The sequence below is a fragment of the Cavia porcellus genome, unplaced genomic scaffold (genome assembly GCF_034190915.1).
Source record: "Cavia porcellus strain 051 isolate PalLab524CR breed Dunkin Hartley unplaced genomic scaffold, mCavPor4.1 scaffold_21, whole genome shotgun sequence".
Lineage (NCBI taxonomy): Eukaryota > Metazoa > Chordata > Mammalia > Rodentia > Caviidae > Cavia > Cavia porcellus.
The window spans coordinates 57,738,353-57,754,952 of record NW_026947504.1 but is presented as its reverse complement, the minus strand read 5'-3'; the positions used below and the strand labels follow the sequence as shown (position 1 = coordinate 57,754,952).

Genomic DNA, 16,600 nt, shown 5'->3' with positions numbered 1-16,600 from the left:
ACTAAATGTAACTGTCTATGTACTAATAACCGCACAGAGGGCTCCTGACAGCCCACCCCGCGGCTCCCCAGGACTGACACAGCGGGAGGCGGACACTGGGGGGTCACCTCCCGGCTCCGGCTGACCTGGCCGCGAGCTGCAGCCCTGGCTGGCCGGCCTGCACACACTACCGACCCAGGGCACTGCTGGGAGAACACTCCTTTTAAGTTCGTAAGTGGAACTCGCAAGGGCGCTTCCGCTTTTTCCCACGCTCCCGCCAGGCCGCGCACTCCCGGCACCTCCGCCTCCGCCGCCGAGCTGTGCGCACCGCGGCTCCGGAGCCCAGCGCCGGCCGCAAAGCGCGGCCCCGAAGCCCCGCCCCTCTCGGCAAGCCCCTCCCACTCGACCAGGCTCCGCCCCGGCCACGCCCCATTCGACAGGCCCCGCCTCGCGCTCCAGATTCCCGGGAGCCCGGCGCGCTCCCTGCGCTCCGAGCGCGCTCTCTCCACCTTCCCGCTCAGCTACCTCCGGCTTTCCCGGCCCCGCCGGGGCCGCCTACCCCCGTCTCACCTTGGTCCGGAGCTGCCCCGAGGTGGACACTTTGCGGATCAGTTTCTGCGGCCCCTCTTGCTCCACTTCGCTGTCGGACGAATCTTCTCCCGGTCCCGCCGAGCCGGCCCCAGAGGCCGCTCCTCCCGCGGCGCCCGGAGGGTGGTGCTGGCTGCCGGCCCCGGCCATCCTCTCCGACTCCTGCAGGAACACAGCACCGCCCGGCGGGGCGGCGGAGGCAGTCAGCCGGGGGCTCTGCCGGACCCGAGCCCGGATCCCCGCGCCCAGCCGCCGCCATCTTCCACCCCCGTGCGCGAGGGTCGCGGGGCCGGGCGCCCTCCCGGCGGTACGCGCCGAGCTCCAGGTCTCCGCTCCCCCGCCGGAGACGGGGGATCCCTGCCTGTCCGGGACCCCTGCGCACACAGCCTCGGGATGCGCCGGGAGGGGGTCCTGACCCGGACTAAGTGCACAGCTGGTCGAGAAGACGGGAGTGACACAGGGATGGGGCCGGGACCCTCGGGATGGACGAAAGGGCGAGGGAGGGTGGAAACCTACACCGCCCACCATTCTCTCGGTTTAGGGCCGCAGGGACAAGAACGGCACCTCGGAAAGAAAGGGAAGCTGTAAATTCTGATTCCCTGTGATGCACCAGCTACCTCCTGTACCCCAAATCGCTCGAGATATATTTGGGCCTTGTTGCATGGTTCCAACTGAATACAGGGCCCTTCTACCCCCTCGAGCTGGACAGGAGCTAGTTTGTCGCAGGACCCTGAGTACCAATACAGAGACTGTACCTCTCCGGCCTCTGCCTGGGAGTTTGGATCCTTTCAGCTCCCGCGACTGAGGTGTTTAGTTTCTGGCCCACCCCCAGCCCCATCCCCACCCCCATCCGGCGCACACGGAAGAGAAGAGCATTTTCCGGGAGGTTCAACTCTCAGAACTTTGCGTTCAGAAAGAGCGAGCGATCGCCTTTGGCTAACAGGAAACTGGGAAGGGCGTGGAGAGAGCGCAGAAACAAGAGAGGACAAGCAGCCCAAACGACAGACTGCTAAATAAATGTCTAAGGTGAATTGCTAACCGAGACTGTCTGGAAGAAAACAATGCACTAGAACCATTTGAACATCAGTGTCGGAAAACACACACAACACACACACTCTCTCTCTCTCTGGAAGTCCTGAGACCGCCGCTCCCTAACTCGGACTACAGCAGGAAAAAATGGGATCAACAAAGCTGTAGCCACCACTCAGGACTCTTCCCTAGCCAGCTGGTTTTGCGGGCATTTGGGAACAGCAGCCTTGCTGCGGGTAGTGCTTACTCAACATCAAAGAGCCCCCTACAGATGGGGGAGGACTAGGGAGAAGATACTCAAATGACGCGTACCTCCTGTTATCTAAAAACTCAACTGGTGTTAGCTATAGTTTTGAATAGGGTAAAAAATCCCTGCTAGACTAGAATCTCTTCACCTGGATAAAGCATTCGATTTCTTGTATGTCTCTGCTCTTCAATACTCATTCCTTTCCTATTTATTCAGTTGACTTGACCTTTTAAGTTTCCTCCACACCAAGATTCTGGGTATTTTTTTCCTAGTTGCAATCTTATTCACAAAATCCATCTGATTTCTCAGATTATTAGAGTTGATAGTTACAAGAAATTTTAAGAAGAAACTATGCAAACTTAATATTGCACATTACACTATAGGTTGAATTCTTTAAATTGTAAATGTGCTGCTTAAATCTTTAAATCTTTCAGGAGATTGCTGCCTTGTGATATTAACACATGGACTTCCTCTCCAGCTTGTCTTCTTTAGGAAAGGATGAAGTTAGACTAAATAAACTTTAACTGTTATGGCCTATAAATTTGTGCACAGGAACATATTGCTGGGAATTCTTTTAAAAGAAAATAATTTAATAATGGCCTTTATCTCCAACTGGTTGTTTGACCAAGAAGTCTAATGTAAAAATGTTTAAAAACTGTAAATGTAAAAAAAGATACCTAAAAGGTGCCTTTTGAAAGAATAACCTTAGTCCTTTGGCATAATGGCACAAAATCAAAATTGGGCCCAAAGTTAAAATCATATTACTATTTTGATGTTCTACTTCCTGCACTAATATAACAAATCAGTTTCTCAGTTATTATATATTTTTACTCATATTTTATGCTTTCAAATGTTATATAGCAACATTTTCCAGAATCCACACAAAGAGTCCTCAAACTAAAAGGCACTAATGTCCAGTCCTATTTTCTGATAATAGGAAGAAGACTATGGACCAATTTCTCATTCTTTGGTTCAAATACTGATTGCTTAAAGATACTTTAAATCAGTTTCACATCCAGGAACTGGACAGTATCTCAAAGTAAAAATATTCATTATTTATAAAACTTTAACTTCACTGGGCTAGTAGTGCACACCTGTAATCTCATCAATCAGGAAGCTGAGGCCAGAGTATCACCGTAAGTTCTAGGTCAGCCTGGCCCACAGTGAGTTCAAGGCCAGTCTGTACTATAAGGTGAGATCTGGTCTCAAAAAAAAAAACTTACAGCCAGCTCTTCTCTTCAGAGCTCCTGTAACAAGTTCTACAACTTCGTTTGGAACTTTGGAAGCAAATGATAGCTACTCTCTCATTCTTCTAATACACAGAAAACTCACGATTTAAATACTGTATAGACAAATGAGGGATGATTTCACTAACTTACTTCCCACATAAGGCAGCTCACGAAAAACCTGCTTCAATATCTCCTCTGAGAGTGTTTCAACAAATCTCTAATTTAAGGTACCTGATATATTATCTTTTTAATAGGACTTAGCTGTAAATGTTAAATTTCTCAGATATCCAAGCTGTATAATGAATATCTTCACTCTCTTGAAAATATTTCTAGCAATATCAAGATCTCAGTATTTTCAACAGTGCTAATGTAGCTCAAAATGTCAAATGAAGTAAATTTCAAATATGTGATATATTACCTTACGTATCTGATTTATAAGATTACCTTGACCTTTTCCTTACTTGGAGTTGTCAAATTTTCAAAACATTTCTTCTGTGCTTCATATATTTCCTTTATTACTGTTACTTTGAAATCAACTTGGAACATAACATATGACAGGCATACTATTAAACACTTGGACATAAGCCATGCAGACAACTGTTTTCTGTATGAAATGGAACTAGATGAAGCTGCCCTTTAATCAGGTTTCCATTTAATAAAGTTTCCTGTCCCACTAAATAAAAGAACTATACTTAACTTGCATAAGTCAGCCAAATACGCTGACAGCAACTTTATGAACACTAGTATATCATTATCTAGAGGTATTTTTGAGTTGCTGCATATTCTTACTGATCACCACTCATCACAAGAAGAATAATATCCATGTGCAACTTTGAACCCATATGTTCTGTGATTTTGCCTCACATATAAACAAACATACAGAGCATTACATTTTATGCCCTGAAGATCACACTTTAAAAATAGTCACAGAGCTGCAAATGTAGCTCGGTGTTAGAGTGCTTGACCAACATATGTAAAGCCCTGAGTATGGCCAAAAAGAAAAAAATTCTATTCATATTCTGTCCTAATCAGTAAGGAAGTACACAGTCAACAGACACTGCAGGTTAAACAAGAACAGGCCTGAGAGACTGCTTTCACTAAAACCTTAAGCCATTTCCACAATATATTATGTGCTACATATTCAGAATTGAACATTCAACACTAACCCTATTAAAATTCCCTTAGTTTTTGCCTGAATGAAACAGTGTGAGATCACTGTGTAGTGAACTGCACACATACAATCATCCTTGCACCTGAGGCAAAATTCTTACATCAACTAGACATAACGCATAACTACATTTATAACTTCTACTTTACACTGTGGCCATTTTCCCTTTGAAACCTTTCCCTTCTCAATTTTACTTTAATTTTAGCATCCCTCCACTAACAACTATTTTGTAAATACTCCTACATTTTTTACATTTTAGCCAAAATTCAACTATCTACTCTCTCACATCCAGGCTATCGTGAATAAGGATTGTTTGGCCAAAAATCTTCTTATTCATCCAGACCCACTACCAAAATACTTTTCAAGCCAAGCTGATGGCACGTCCCTGGAACCCAAGCACTCAGGAGGCTGAGGCAGGAGAGGACCTGGATTAGAAGGCCAGTTTGAGCTACCCAGTGAATTCAAGCCAGCATGGACTACATTGTGAGACTCTGTCTCAAAAATCCAAAGAAAACGAAGAAAAACTGATTGGAAATTTAGGTAATACCTCTATTTCTACTGAGACTTGATTACATTTCAAAACCAACATTAAAGAAAATACGTAAATTTAAATGCTAACAGTTATTCTCTTTAGGCCAGAGACCCTAATTAGAGTAATAGTAATAGTTTACTTAAATGCTCCCATTTAAATAAATAACTTCATTTTATCCCAACACACAGACTGGCAGGAAGTCCTAGTAACTGTCTCTCAGCTCCAGACACTAGTATATCTTACACACAAAGGCCTGCTCTCTTTACAATCAGCCAGCATCATTTCCTAAGAGCTCATTTACTCCTTTGTCTTAATAGCAGAATCATACCCATTTTAGGGTCCATTCAGAAGAAAATTAGAAAAAAAAAAAGAATAAGGAAGAATAATCTTTATGTGCATGCTGTTCTGTGCCATAAGGGATATTACAACACCGTCTGTGTGATATTAATATCACTTATTCCATACTGAATATGCCTTTTTATAGATAAGCATACTTTAAGTAATACATTGCTTACATTTGAATTTTAAAAGCATATTTTACTAGAAGGTATAGTTTTGGAGATTGAGAAGGGGTAAGGGAAAGGTGAGGAAAAAGAAAGGCAGTCAGTAAGACTGAAAATAATCATGGTACGTTAAATGCACGTGCTAATTTCCCAACACCAACCTCACCATTTTTTATTGCTAACTGTGCTAGTTTAAAAAAACAAACGCAACAGATTTTAAGTAACTTAGAAATGGAGTCCAATTGAAAGCAAGTATTCTTAACCTTAGGTCTTTGAGGGCCCACATGTTAGTCTTCAGGAAATCCGTGATTCCCTTGAAATTGCATTAAAGTGTATGTGTGTGTGTACCTTCCAAGATAGTGGCTCCGTAAGGTTATAGTGGCTAGTGATGTCACAGCCGTCTTAGTTTGTGAAAGTACTCTGCGATGCTCCCACAATGACAAAATTGACAACACACTTCTCAGAACTTGTCCCATCATTCTATAGCTGCAATTTTTTTAAGGAAAAAGAGTCCATAATTTCAATCAGATTCTTACAGGGATCACTGACCCAAGAATCAAAAACCTAGTTTTGGTAATGTTTCTTCAAAACATCTAAACTGTTGTTTACCCCTTGCTACACGTCTGAAATGTTTAACATTTAAAGTGTTTTTTCTCTAATGCAGTCTTCCTTTCCCTTGTATATGCCTTTTTTTTTTGTAATCTGGATAATTTGTTTTTAGAACTTAATAATTAGAACGTAATAATTTGTTTTAAGAACTAAAGTGAGAATTCTTTAGTTCTTAAGTGATCTCTGTGGTATGTATGACCATAGGGTTTCAAATAAAATCACTTGTCAGAAATGTCTTTTTATGCCACATACCTGAGCACTCAGAACACATTTGGGGCTTTTTAGTGAAGAACATAAGCTTTCTGTGTCTGTATTATCTGCTATCCAACAATCCCAGGACACAATATGTGTTGGACAAAATTATCCGCTGAACAAATAAAAAGGTGTTAACAGTGTTTAAACAAAATAAATGTAACTTTAAAAAGCGTCACAGTTCACTCACACATTTATCCAGGTTCTTTCTACTTTTTAAAGCTCCAGCGGTGACACTGATAGTGAATATTTTCTGTGGAAAATAAACGAGTGGTTTTTGTTATTGTCACTGCCAGAAATAAAGGGGGTGGGGGGGCTGATTTTCTGGCCACAGAGTAGTTCTGGCATCAGCACCCTGAAAGAAAACACTATATATAACTGGGTATTTCCCACTGTGACTGGTGTTGGCTCGAAGTAGTCAGGTTCAGAAAGGACTTCATACAGGAAAGTTCAAAACAGGTCATTGCATTTAATTCTCAATGATCCTTGATTTAAACATCAAAATTGAATTGAATTTTTTAATTTCAGTAAGTCACTCCCCAGTGATAAAACACAATTGAAGCAGTACGAGCAGATGGGAGACCTAACAACATGTTCAAATCACAAAAGCAAAGACAGCTGCAGATGCAGATGGATGAGAGTTGAAGGACACTTCTCAAAGGTCAGGAAACAGGAGGCAGAGAAATCCACCCTGGGCAAAGGAGTTGGAAGTGTACATATTAAAAAAGAAAAAGAAGAACCAAGCCTGGCACCTGATCTACAAGCTCTTAACAGGCCGCCCTCCATAAACTCCCGGAGTTTCTGAGAAAAACAGCATCCAACTCCTTAGAGCTAAACCCAGATGAGGCCAGAAATGTTGGACTGGGCTTTTCAAGCCGGTTCAGAATTCCAATCGAGACGGCGCAGCAAGCATCGCGGCAGGACATGGACAGCAAAAGTTGAGGCCAGGGAAGAAGCTGCCCACGATGGATGTCAGCGGTCTGAGACGGGAATTCCTGGGTGGAATCCCTGAAGGGATGCGATATGGTTCTGAGCTGAAGAAATAGGCTGAGGGAGTTTCGGGTACATCCCGAAGACCCTCGGTCTCCGCTTCCTTAGCTTCACACAGGACTTTCGCACCCACTACCCTTGGCCCCTAAAACGACTCCACCGCGCCGCGCGGGCAGCGAAATCCGGAGCGAAAGCGAAGTTGGACTCCCGCTCCATCCCAGGCAAAACCCCAGGACCCCTGCAAGCGCCCGGGCCGCGGCTGCCGGCCGGGTGGGAGGCGTGGCTCGGGCTGCCCGCGGCCGAACGCCCCCTCCGGCGACCGGCCGGGAACCTGCGCGCCCAGGTGACGGCGAGGGCGCGGTCTCGGGAGGGCGCACCCGTCTCCACCCGGCCCTGCACGCTGACCGCGCCGCCGGGACTTCTCCCCTGCCCGGCAGCCTGCACGCTCGAAAACCAAGTGGAAAGTTACGGAGTCCGCGGAGCACCGAGACGGTCCTGGGAGGACCGTGGCCGGCGGCCCCGCGGGCACAGCCCAGCCGCCGGACAAAGGCGCTCCGGGCGCCGCGCGAGGAGGCGCACAAGTGCTGGAGGAAGCGCTGCCCCGGCTGGGAAGCAGCTGGGGACTCCATCCCAGGCCATTTCCTGAACGGAACCCGGCCCGGGCGGGGGAGCACCGGGCGGGCGGGGTGGGCGCGGGCGCGGTACCCACCGGTTCCTCCCAGGCCGGGCTGCGGGCGCCGGGCGCGGGGCGCACGTGCTGCGGCTCCATCGCGCTGGCCCGCGCCCGCCGCCGCCCGGGAGCGCGGACCCGGGTGGCCGCCGCCGCCGCGGCCGGGTCCGCTGGATGCGCTCCTCTCGCCGCGGTCCCGCTCGGCCGCCGCCACCCGGCTCCGGCCCGAGGCCGCCACCGGCCTTCCCGCCGTCTCCGGCTTCCGCCGCGCTCTCCGCCCCCGCGCCGGTCGCTGCTTCCTCGGCCGCCGCCGCCGCCTCTCCGCGACCCGGGTCCCGCTCCCTCGGCGGCTGCGAGCGCTCGGCGCCCCGCCGCCGCCGCCTCCCACGGCCGCAGAGTCCGCCCCTCGCTGCTCCCGCCCCCGGCTCCCTCCTCCCTCCCGCCCTCCCTCCCTCTTCCTCCGCCGCCCGCCCTGCCCCCCGCCGCCCCCTCCTCCCAGCCGGCAGCCCGGGGCGCACGTGACCCCCCTGCCAGGCCTTATAAGGCGCGGAACCGAAAGCGGCGGCCGGGCGGCCACGGGCACCGGCGGCCGCGCGTCCCGGAGGTCGCCTCCCGGGACCCTCTCCCTCCCGGTGCGAGGCCGGCGGTGGCGCCTCCCGCCTCTGCGTGCTGAGACCTGGGCCGAAGCGCGCTGCGGAATACCCGGCTTCGCACCCCAGAACCGCTTCTTGCAAGCCAAGTCGGGCATGGTTTCTTTGTGCTGTGAAGATTGCAGATGGGTTACCATCTGCGAAGAGAGGTTGAGCTTGAGGGAATGTTGCTTTTATTCATTTTTAATGACTAACGGTTTCGTGGAAAGAAAACTGGTTTAGGAGCCAATCTGCAGTCCAATTTTAGCACTACGTTCTAACTGGGGGCAGAGGCTGGCTGCTGTGACAGCTCAGTATGTGTCAAGCCATCACCTCCCAACCTTTGGGGGAAAAAAATACATAACAAACAGCGTTTCGGAGCATTTGTAACTGAAGACCCCTTCCGTCTAGTTCCAGCATGACAGTGACTGACTACGCTGGTTATCTCTTTAGACTTTCAAAACTCTATCAGCATTGTTGCATGGCCCTCTCTTGTCCCTCTATCTTGTTGTATTCATGCATTTTTATTTTAGTTCATTAGTGGTACGTGTTTACATCCCTTGTGGGATGGTGATGCCTGCACATAAGGCATCCTGCTGCTTTTCTTCATCCCCTTTCCTCCCATGGCTCCCTCCCCCATCTCTTGATAGCTTTTCTTTTCTCTCTTCTACTTTTTGTTTTGTTAGTCCATGTCCGTGCAGTACGTAATATTCACCTTCCTTGTGTGGAGCTGGTACATGAACATAATCCCATTTTTGTAAACCAAAACATCAAAAACACTTAACCCAGCCAGGCCTCGGGTCACTTGGTCAGAACCCTGCGGTCCATTTCTGAGTCTAGCATTCCACCAAGACAACGCTGACAAAGGTCACCTAAGGGCTGTCAGGTTTCCCTAGGCCATTAGATGTTCCCCAGTTCTCTTCCGCCTTGAGCCATGACCTGCCTGCAGCATTTGCCATTGTTGACTAGATTTTTATTTTGAATCTGCTCTTTCTCTTAGCTCCCCGACACTTGGGTCTCCATGTTTCCTGACCTCCTCTTGCTCAGCCACCTTTTATGTGCTGGGGTCTGTTCTTGATCTGCTTCTAATTTGAGGTGTGGAGGCTAAGTGCTCCCTCAGACTCCTCCTCCCTGATTCCAGCTACAAGCCTTGTGCTAGGAATCCATTTCCATCCCTGACTCAGATCTCCATTGTGATGGAGAGAGGAGGCCAGTCTTCACTGCAATTCCTTTAGTCATGCAAAGGACAAACCTGAAAAGTGTCCCAGCCTCTTCTCTTTCGCATAACTTTCTTTCCATTTCACTGCTCTTGCTTGGTTTCAGGTCCGTTTCAAACCACCTCAACTTTTCTTAGTACTCTCTCTGCCTCTGAGCTGGTTGTATTTCCAGTACTGATGTCTCACACTGTGACCAAGTTAAGTCTTCTAAAGTACAATACCGAGCAGATCATTCCATGGGTGATGAGCCCTGCCAATGGTTGCTATTGTCTACAGCATAAATCCCAATATTGTCGCCAGGGCCACTTCTCCAAACACTGAGTTCCATGTATGCAGTTCTCTCGCAGGACACTTATTTTTATGCCATGCCCTCTCATGGAATGTCCTTCTCTTGCCCAGCCTGTCCAAACACCTGCTCATTTTTCACAATTCAACCTAACAGTCACCTCCTTATGAAATCATCCCTGGCTCTATTACTTAAAAGTAGGAGGCCATTCTCTTTACACTAAGTGACTAATACCTTCTCTCCCCTCACCCATTATAATGCCTTAGAAGATGTTACTGAACTCATTTTTCACATGAAATCTCCCAGACTACAAAATGTTAGAACCAGTTTACTCCTTTTTGTTCCTAGTTCCCAGTAGAATTCCTGACATGTAGTATGTTTGTTGAAAGAATTAATTATGTGAAACAGTTCAAGATAAATTTTTATGGCTCTACAAAACCAGTTTTTCATGAATCATATCATTTCATTCTAATATCTTGCAAAAAAGTATGTTATTATGGTCTTTATAGGAAGTGAGAAAAAATAAAGCAAGTTGGGTGTGGTGGGCAACTTTTTATTTTCATCCATCTCAAATCATTATTTTTTATGAATATTTTGTAAATAGCAGTAGACTTTTTATATTATCAACCAATTCTGAGTCTGCCTTTTAGCCATCTTTTAAAATCTATTGTCATTTATCATATATATTTATCAGGGCACAATAGTGGTGTTTCTTTCCCCCTGCTTCCCCACACAATATTTCTTTTTTTCCGCATAGAATGGTGCCAGACACATGGTGCGGGTTGTTGAGGCGGCTTCCTAGTTCTGTGCTGCCAATCCATCTCTGAGGGTTTGCTTATCCACAAAGCAGGGGCTAGCTAGAGAGCTGCTCCTTAAGGAAGGAAGAAGGGTACGTGAAGAATAGTCCAACTTTTTAAGACCACAAGTGACACGTGTCAACTGTTTGTGTATCGTTGACCAGAACCTAGTTCCATGACTGCACTTAGCCGCAAAGGACCAGAAAATGAGGTCACTACCTAAGCAACTGCGCCCTACATAGCTGTACTACTGTTGAGAGCAGAACTGATTCTGGTGAAAACTGGAGTCACATTATGATTGCTATCTTTAGATTTACTAAGAACATCTCATTTTGTATTTCGTATTTAACTGTTTGCTTCTTTTTTCTTCTTTCTTGCCTTCTAGTTTACTCATTGAATTTTCCTCAGATTATTTTCTTTTTCCAATACTTCTAGCATCTAACTCAGTTCTTAGTGATTGCCCTTAAACTACTAGTGTTTACACTTAGTATCCAAAGTTAATCACTATCTACTCATATCAATATAATCTTAAACATATGAAAAATAAATAAAATACTTCAACTCATTTCCTTCCCAGAAACTTTTTCTCTTGCATTTTTAATTTTCCCATATATATGTTATATATATGTATATATTTCTTGCAGTTTTAGGTGGATCTTGCTCATTCCAGCTATATGAGCCATACCTCGGCACCCCCAAACTTTTAAAAATTCTCTACTACTACAAAATTGTTAGCATTTTTGTAGTTATCTGATTAAACTTACTGTCATATTTTACTAATGATGTTCTTTATTGTTTGCTTTTTATATCCCATTATTTCTTTTGAGGCTTAATTTCTATCTTACTCAAGTATATTCCTTTGAAATTCTTTAAACAAAATTCTCTGTCTCTGTACATCACTCTCTTTCTGCCTTCTCTCATACTTTAAATTAAAATTTCATTGATAATGGCATTCTAAATGGTAGTTACTGGTATCAGCTCTTTGAAGTGACTATTTCACTACCTTTTGGCCTCTACTGTTGGTGATTAAAAGTCTACAATCAGTGTCATTATTATTGCATAGAAATGTTTCTACTAAATAGTAATATTTTCTTTTTTTCAGTTGATGGTTATATTATTGATTTATATGTAGGTGTATTTTGGTGTTGGATAGCTTCTTCAGTATTTAACAGAATTTATTTGTTTGTTTGCTTGCTTGCTTTTTTGAGATAGAATCTTTCTATCTACCGAAGACTGGTTTTAAACTTACTATGTAGCCAGGCTGGCCTCAAGCTTATGCTAATCAGTCTACATCTGCCTCCAGACTGCTGGGATTACAGGCATGTAGCCAGTTCAGGATTTGATGCACATTTTAACACAAGAACACAAATCCTCCTCTTCTTCCTCCTCCTCCTCCTTCTTCTTTTTTTTGGTACCTGAATCAAACTCATAACCTTGTGCTTATCAGTCAAGTGCTTGAGCCACTGAGCTAACTCCTGGGCCTGCAAAATCCTTCTTTAATTTGGAATATTTTCAGCCTTTCTGTGTTCAAATGTCACTTCTCCCCACTTGTGCTCCATGCAAGTTCCTGTATTATATATTTCTAGAACTCCTATTAATTGTAACTTGGAGATTTTCATCTTATCCTCCAAGTCTTAACTTTTCTTTTAATATTTTTCATCTTTTTATTTCTCTTTGTTGGGCTTGTCTAATTTTCACAGATCTACCACCCAATTCCCTAATTCTCTTTGCAACTGTATTTAGTCTGATTTTATGTTCATTGGGTTTCTACTTACATTGCTGGATTTTTTATTTCCTTCTTTTTAAAATGTACCCATTCATTTTTCATATCTTAATTTGTTTCTGAGTCTACTATTTCCTTTATCTTTTTCTAACACTTTAAACAAGTTTATTGAGACCTATCTTTTATCTATTACGTATTATTTAGAAGTGTCTGTTATCTATAGTTGCTGGAGGGAATTTGTTGCATTTGCTGAGTCATCTTAGTATTACCCTATTTACTCGCAGGGGAATAATATGTGCCCTACAGAGGCACCTTTCAGGAAAGATTTTATCTTATTCAAGACAGAGACCTAATGGATTTCCTTGGCTTACTTACATTTCTGACAGTTGCTGATGGAAGGCTCGATCAGCCAAGGACTGGTACAGCTGGGACTTCTTGGGTGAAAGACCACTCCATTACATATTCCAGCATGGCGGATCCAGAATAACTGAACTGATATCTTATATGGAGGACCAGATGCCTCATAGAGTTTGTTGAGAGAAAGAGCTGGGTGGGAAAGAGGGTTATTTTATAAATTCAACTCAGAAGTCACATAACATCACTTTCCTCAATGAGTTGGACGGAACAGTTATGAAAGCCTGCCCAGATTGAAGGATTCAGAACATAGACCTCCAGCTCTCAGCAAGGAAAGTGTCTGAAACAGTGTCAGATATATCCATCCCTAGAACAATCTACCACAATGGTGTATATCAGTAAGTTCAGTATGTATCCTTTTGGACAACCAGAAGTCTATTCTTTGTACAGGTTAGGAGTATAAGATACTTTTGCTCCCTGACACAGAACTTGGATAACATAGATTATCACTCATGCAAATGCAGGTTTTCGAAATCCAGGCGACAGAAATGTAGTTCTCATACTGAATAAATGTAGCTTCTGTCTCAGCTAAGTCTTGCATGGTGCTTATTGAAGTCAAACAAATACCCTAAATGAAAAGGCAGAATTTAAAATGCACAATATAAAATGTCTTAATTCACATACAAATATGAACATGTACAAATATGAATTAAGAAGCTTGGTAGAATATATCACATGTGTTAGTGATCATCAATAAGCAGTAGCATTCCATAATCCATGTTTTTCTTTCTTGGTTTAATTTGATATGTGGCAAGATAATTGATGTTCTTCCCTCAAATATGCTATTTTCAAGAAAGGAAAATTATTTACAATTGTCCATAAGTAGATTAACAAGGAGATGAACACAGAACAAAATGATGAAAATATAAATCCTCAAATGTAGAAGAGAGATATTTTGGGACTGAGGAATAAGATAGTAATGAGGCAAACAAAAAGGGAAAACAAAGCCCAAAGCATTCCAACCTCTAGATCAGACAAGAATGAAGGTTTGGATATAGAACTGAAATTCAAGAAATGGTAGAATGTGAGTTTTCTACCAAGTAAGCAGAGCAAAGGATGGAGAATCTGGATTTTGTAATTTATGAGAATACATCACAGATTTTGTTTGTCCAGGGGCTCAGCCATTTGAGATTCAAGGTCAGAGCTATATTAGGTCCTAGAAACAGGAGTGTGAAGAACCACCGAGGAGCAGGGACAGTCAAGACAAAGTCCTGGGGCCCACACAGTAGCTACAGGGGGGCTTCAGCACAGGCTGATAAACAGCAGGTGTTGTAGTCAGGGGTTGTGCGGAGAAGAATTAGAATCAGGACACGGGGTTTATAATATTATTTTTATGATGGTCAGCAGGAATTAACACAAGAAAATGCAGGAAATCCATCCGCAGCATCAAAGACATAGAATATTTAATCAAGGGCCTGAATCCCACGGCAATATCCCACGAGTCCAGATGAAAACCCAGAGCTCAGGACAATGCCTCTCACGAGTCCAACTGGAAGTCTAGAGCCCATAAGAAGGACTCACGCCAGTCTCTTTTATGGATCTGTGCCGGGAAGACCCAAAGGTCAGCGGTGGAAGCTAGAAAGTCGTATGCCACCAGGATAAAGGAGCTGTGCTAGTGGGATGAGGGTTCTACGCTGGAGCCGAGAAGTCACACTCACAACAAAGACCAGGGCTGTCCTGAAAGCACCACAGCCATCCTCAGTGACACAGAGGCTGTGAGCTTCTCTGACGACAAGCACAGTCAGGTACATGCCAGGAAGCCAGCGTGACAAGTTCATCCTGGGGACCAAGTGGCACACGTCTTTGCTTCCAGAGCCAGGAAGCAATGCTCAATGTGAGGACCAAAGCCTCTCCAGGAGAACCAACGGCTCAAACACCCAACTTGTAGGAGAATCCACAATGCCTCAGCGCCTCAATGCAATAATGTATTAACACCTTCCTTCTCCTTCTCCACCTATTTATACTGGCAACCTTCCTCAAGTGGGGCATCTATGCTCAGCGCCATGCTGATGTCATCCAGCTGGTGTTAAGTTGACCAGTTCTTAATCCATAACAGCAGGCTAGGGCATACTATGGACAACTGAAGAGGAGAAGGTAGGGGAATTGTGGGGGGCCCAAGGAGAGGCACTGTTTTCCTCTTATCTCTATGTTGGAAAGCCTGTGTGAGAAAACATCACAGAGGACATTGTTGGCTTTTGTGTCAAGAAAGTACCACAACATCCTCAGATTTAATTTCTTAACCAATAAAAAGCACCTACTTTTGTGCAGACCATCACCTTTGGCTTATATAGAAATCATGTTAAACATTTCCCATTAGCTAAGTGTCTCTGGTTGTAGAAGTGTGAAACTTTTAGAACTTGGCAAACTATCAAACTAAAATTAAAGTGATCATTCATAAGTGTTTACTACTATAATTTGTTTTTTAAAAGTGTTAAACAAATTCTTAAAATGTATTCTTGATCAAAGTGTACTTACTTAGTCATTTATTCAGTAAATACTGGTGTGTATTGATCAACTACTAGATCTGAGGCTTAGCACTGGGGAGATGTCTGTGCTAGAATGCTGAACCCTAAAAATACGGTATTATATGTGCCAGGGCATACAGATGCCTCATCCAAACTTGGTAAGCCAAAGAACTCTTCTTAGAGGAAATGATTTCTAAACTGAGACTTAATTCTCATACATTAGCTAGAAAAGATGGACAAGGATTACTAGGAGAAAGAGGGCTAACTTAGCTTCTGAATAAAGGCCAGGAAACAAAGGCAAAAGAAAGCTCTGCTGGTTCTTTCAAGTTGTGAAGAGAATTGTAACATGATTTCTACAGTATAAGCAATAGAGATGATCCTGAAGACATGAGCAGAGAACTGATCTTGAAGGGCTTCATACAACCGCGAAGACTTTCTGAGGTTACGTCTCTAACATAATGGTACCAACACATGGTGAGCTTGTCCTTTGATTGATTAATTAATACTTATAAATCCTAAAAGACAAATGAGGTTTGATTATAGCAATTTATTATTTTTGATCTTTAATTTCCTGTAAAGATCTTCCTTCCTTTGTTTCTTTTCTCTCTCTCCTTCCTCCCCTCTTCCTCTCCTCCTTCACTCCCTCGTTTCAATAGAAGGGGATAGGAAATCATCGGAGTGACAGTTGAAGAGAGGAAGGCATTTTGTGCAGCTTAGAAATCCTCTGACTAACCAGTTCGGCATCTTAAAAGATCTAGAAATTAACAGTTTCCTCCAGGGTGGAGTAGTGCAAGCCTAAGCAGGCTTACCCTTTGGGAGGGCTTAGGGATGAGAGGGACAGCCTAATCCAAACACAAGGAAGAATTTAATTATAATTTAGTTTTTAAAGCACTCCTTTGGAGAAGAAAACCAAAGCACATAAACAATTGCAGGTTCCACTGGCCTATTGATATTTTTGCCTCACACCCTAAAATACATTTTTTTCCTAAAACACATTTTATGACTAGAAATCAGATAAATGTACCTACCTACCAAGTCGAATTTCCTAAAGAGAAATTCTTGTTGGGATCAGTGACTAGATCACAAAATTACTCATGTTATTTAATTTGTTTAAGTATACAATTAACCAGATTAAAATTTTCCAAAAATTGGGATTGAAAGCAAGAGTCGTTTACATTGAACACCTACACCAAGAAGAATATGAAATTATAATTTATGAAATTAGCATTATTGCCAAAAAAAAAAGATAGTGATATGTTGGGTTCTTGGTGAA

At 44.1% G+C, this 16,600-nt stretch overlaps 1 protein-coding gene across 9 annotated transcripts in view; it reads right to left on the bottom strand.

Annotated features, from left to right (window-relative positions):
* Dgkh (diacylglycerol kinase eta) overlaps positions 1-1,376 on the bottom strand; it is a 173,880-nt gene extending 172,504 nt beyond the window's left edge. For 4 of the 9 annotated variants that reach the window (XM_063232726.1, XM_013141153.2, XM_063232724.1 and 1 more), the window contains exon 1: positions 550-1,375. In XM_063232726.1, the coding sequence (XP_063088796.1) occupies positions 550-1,095 (546 nt within the window). In that variant the 5' untranslated portion in view covers positions 1,096-1,375. Of the gene's footprint in view, positions 1-549 lie in introns of all 9 variants that reach the window. The other 5 variants (XR_010041809.1, XM_013141154.2, XM_063232725.1 and 2 more) reach the window with 3 other exon arrangements.
* Between the last annotated feature and the right edge of the window lie 15,224 nt (positions 1,377-16,600).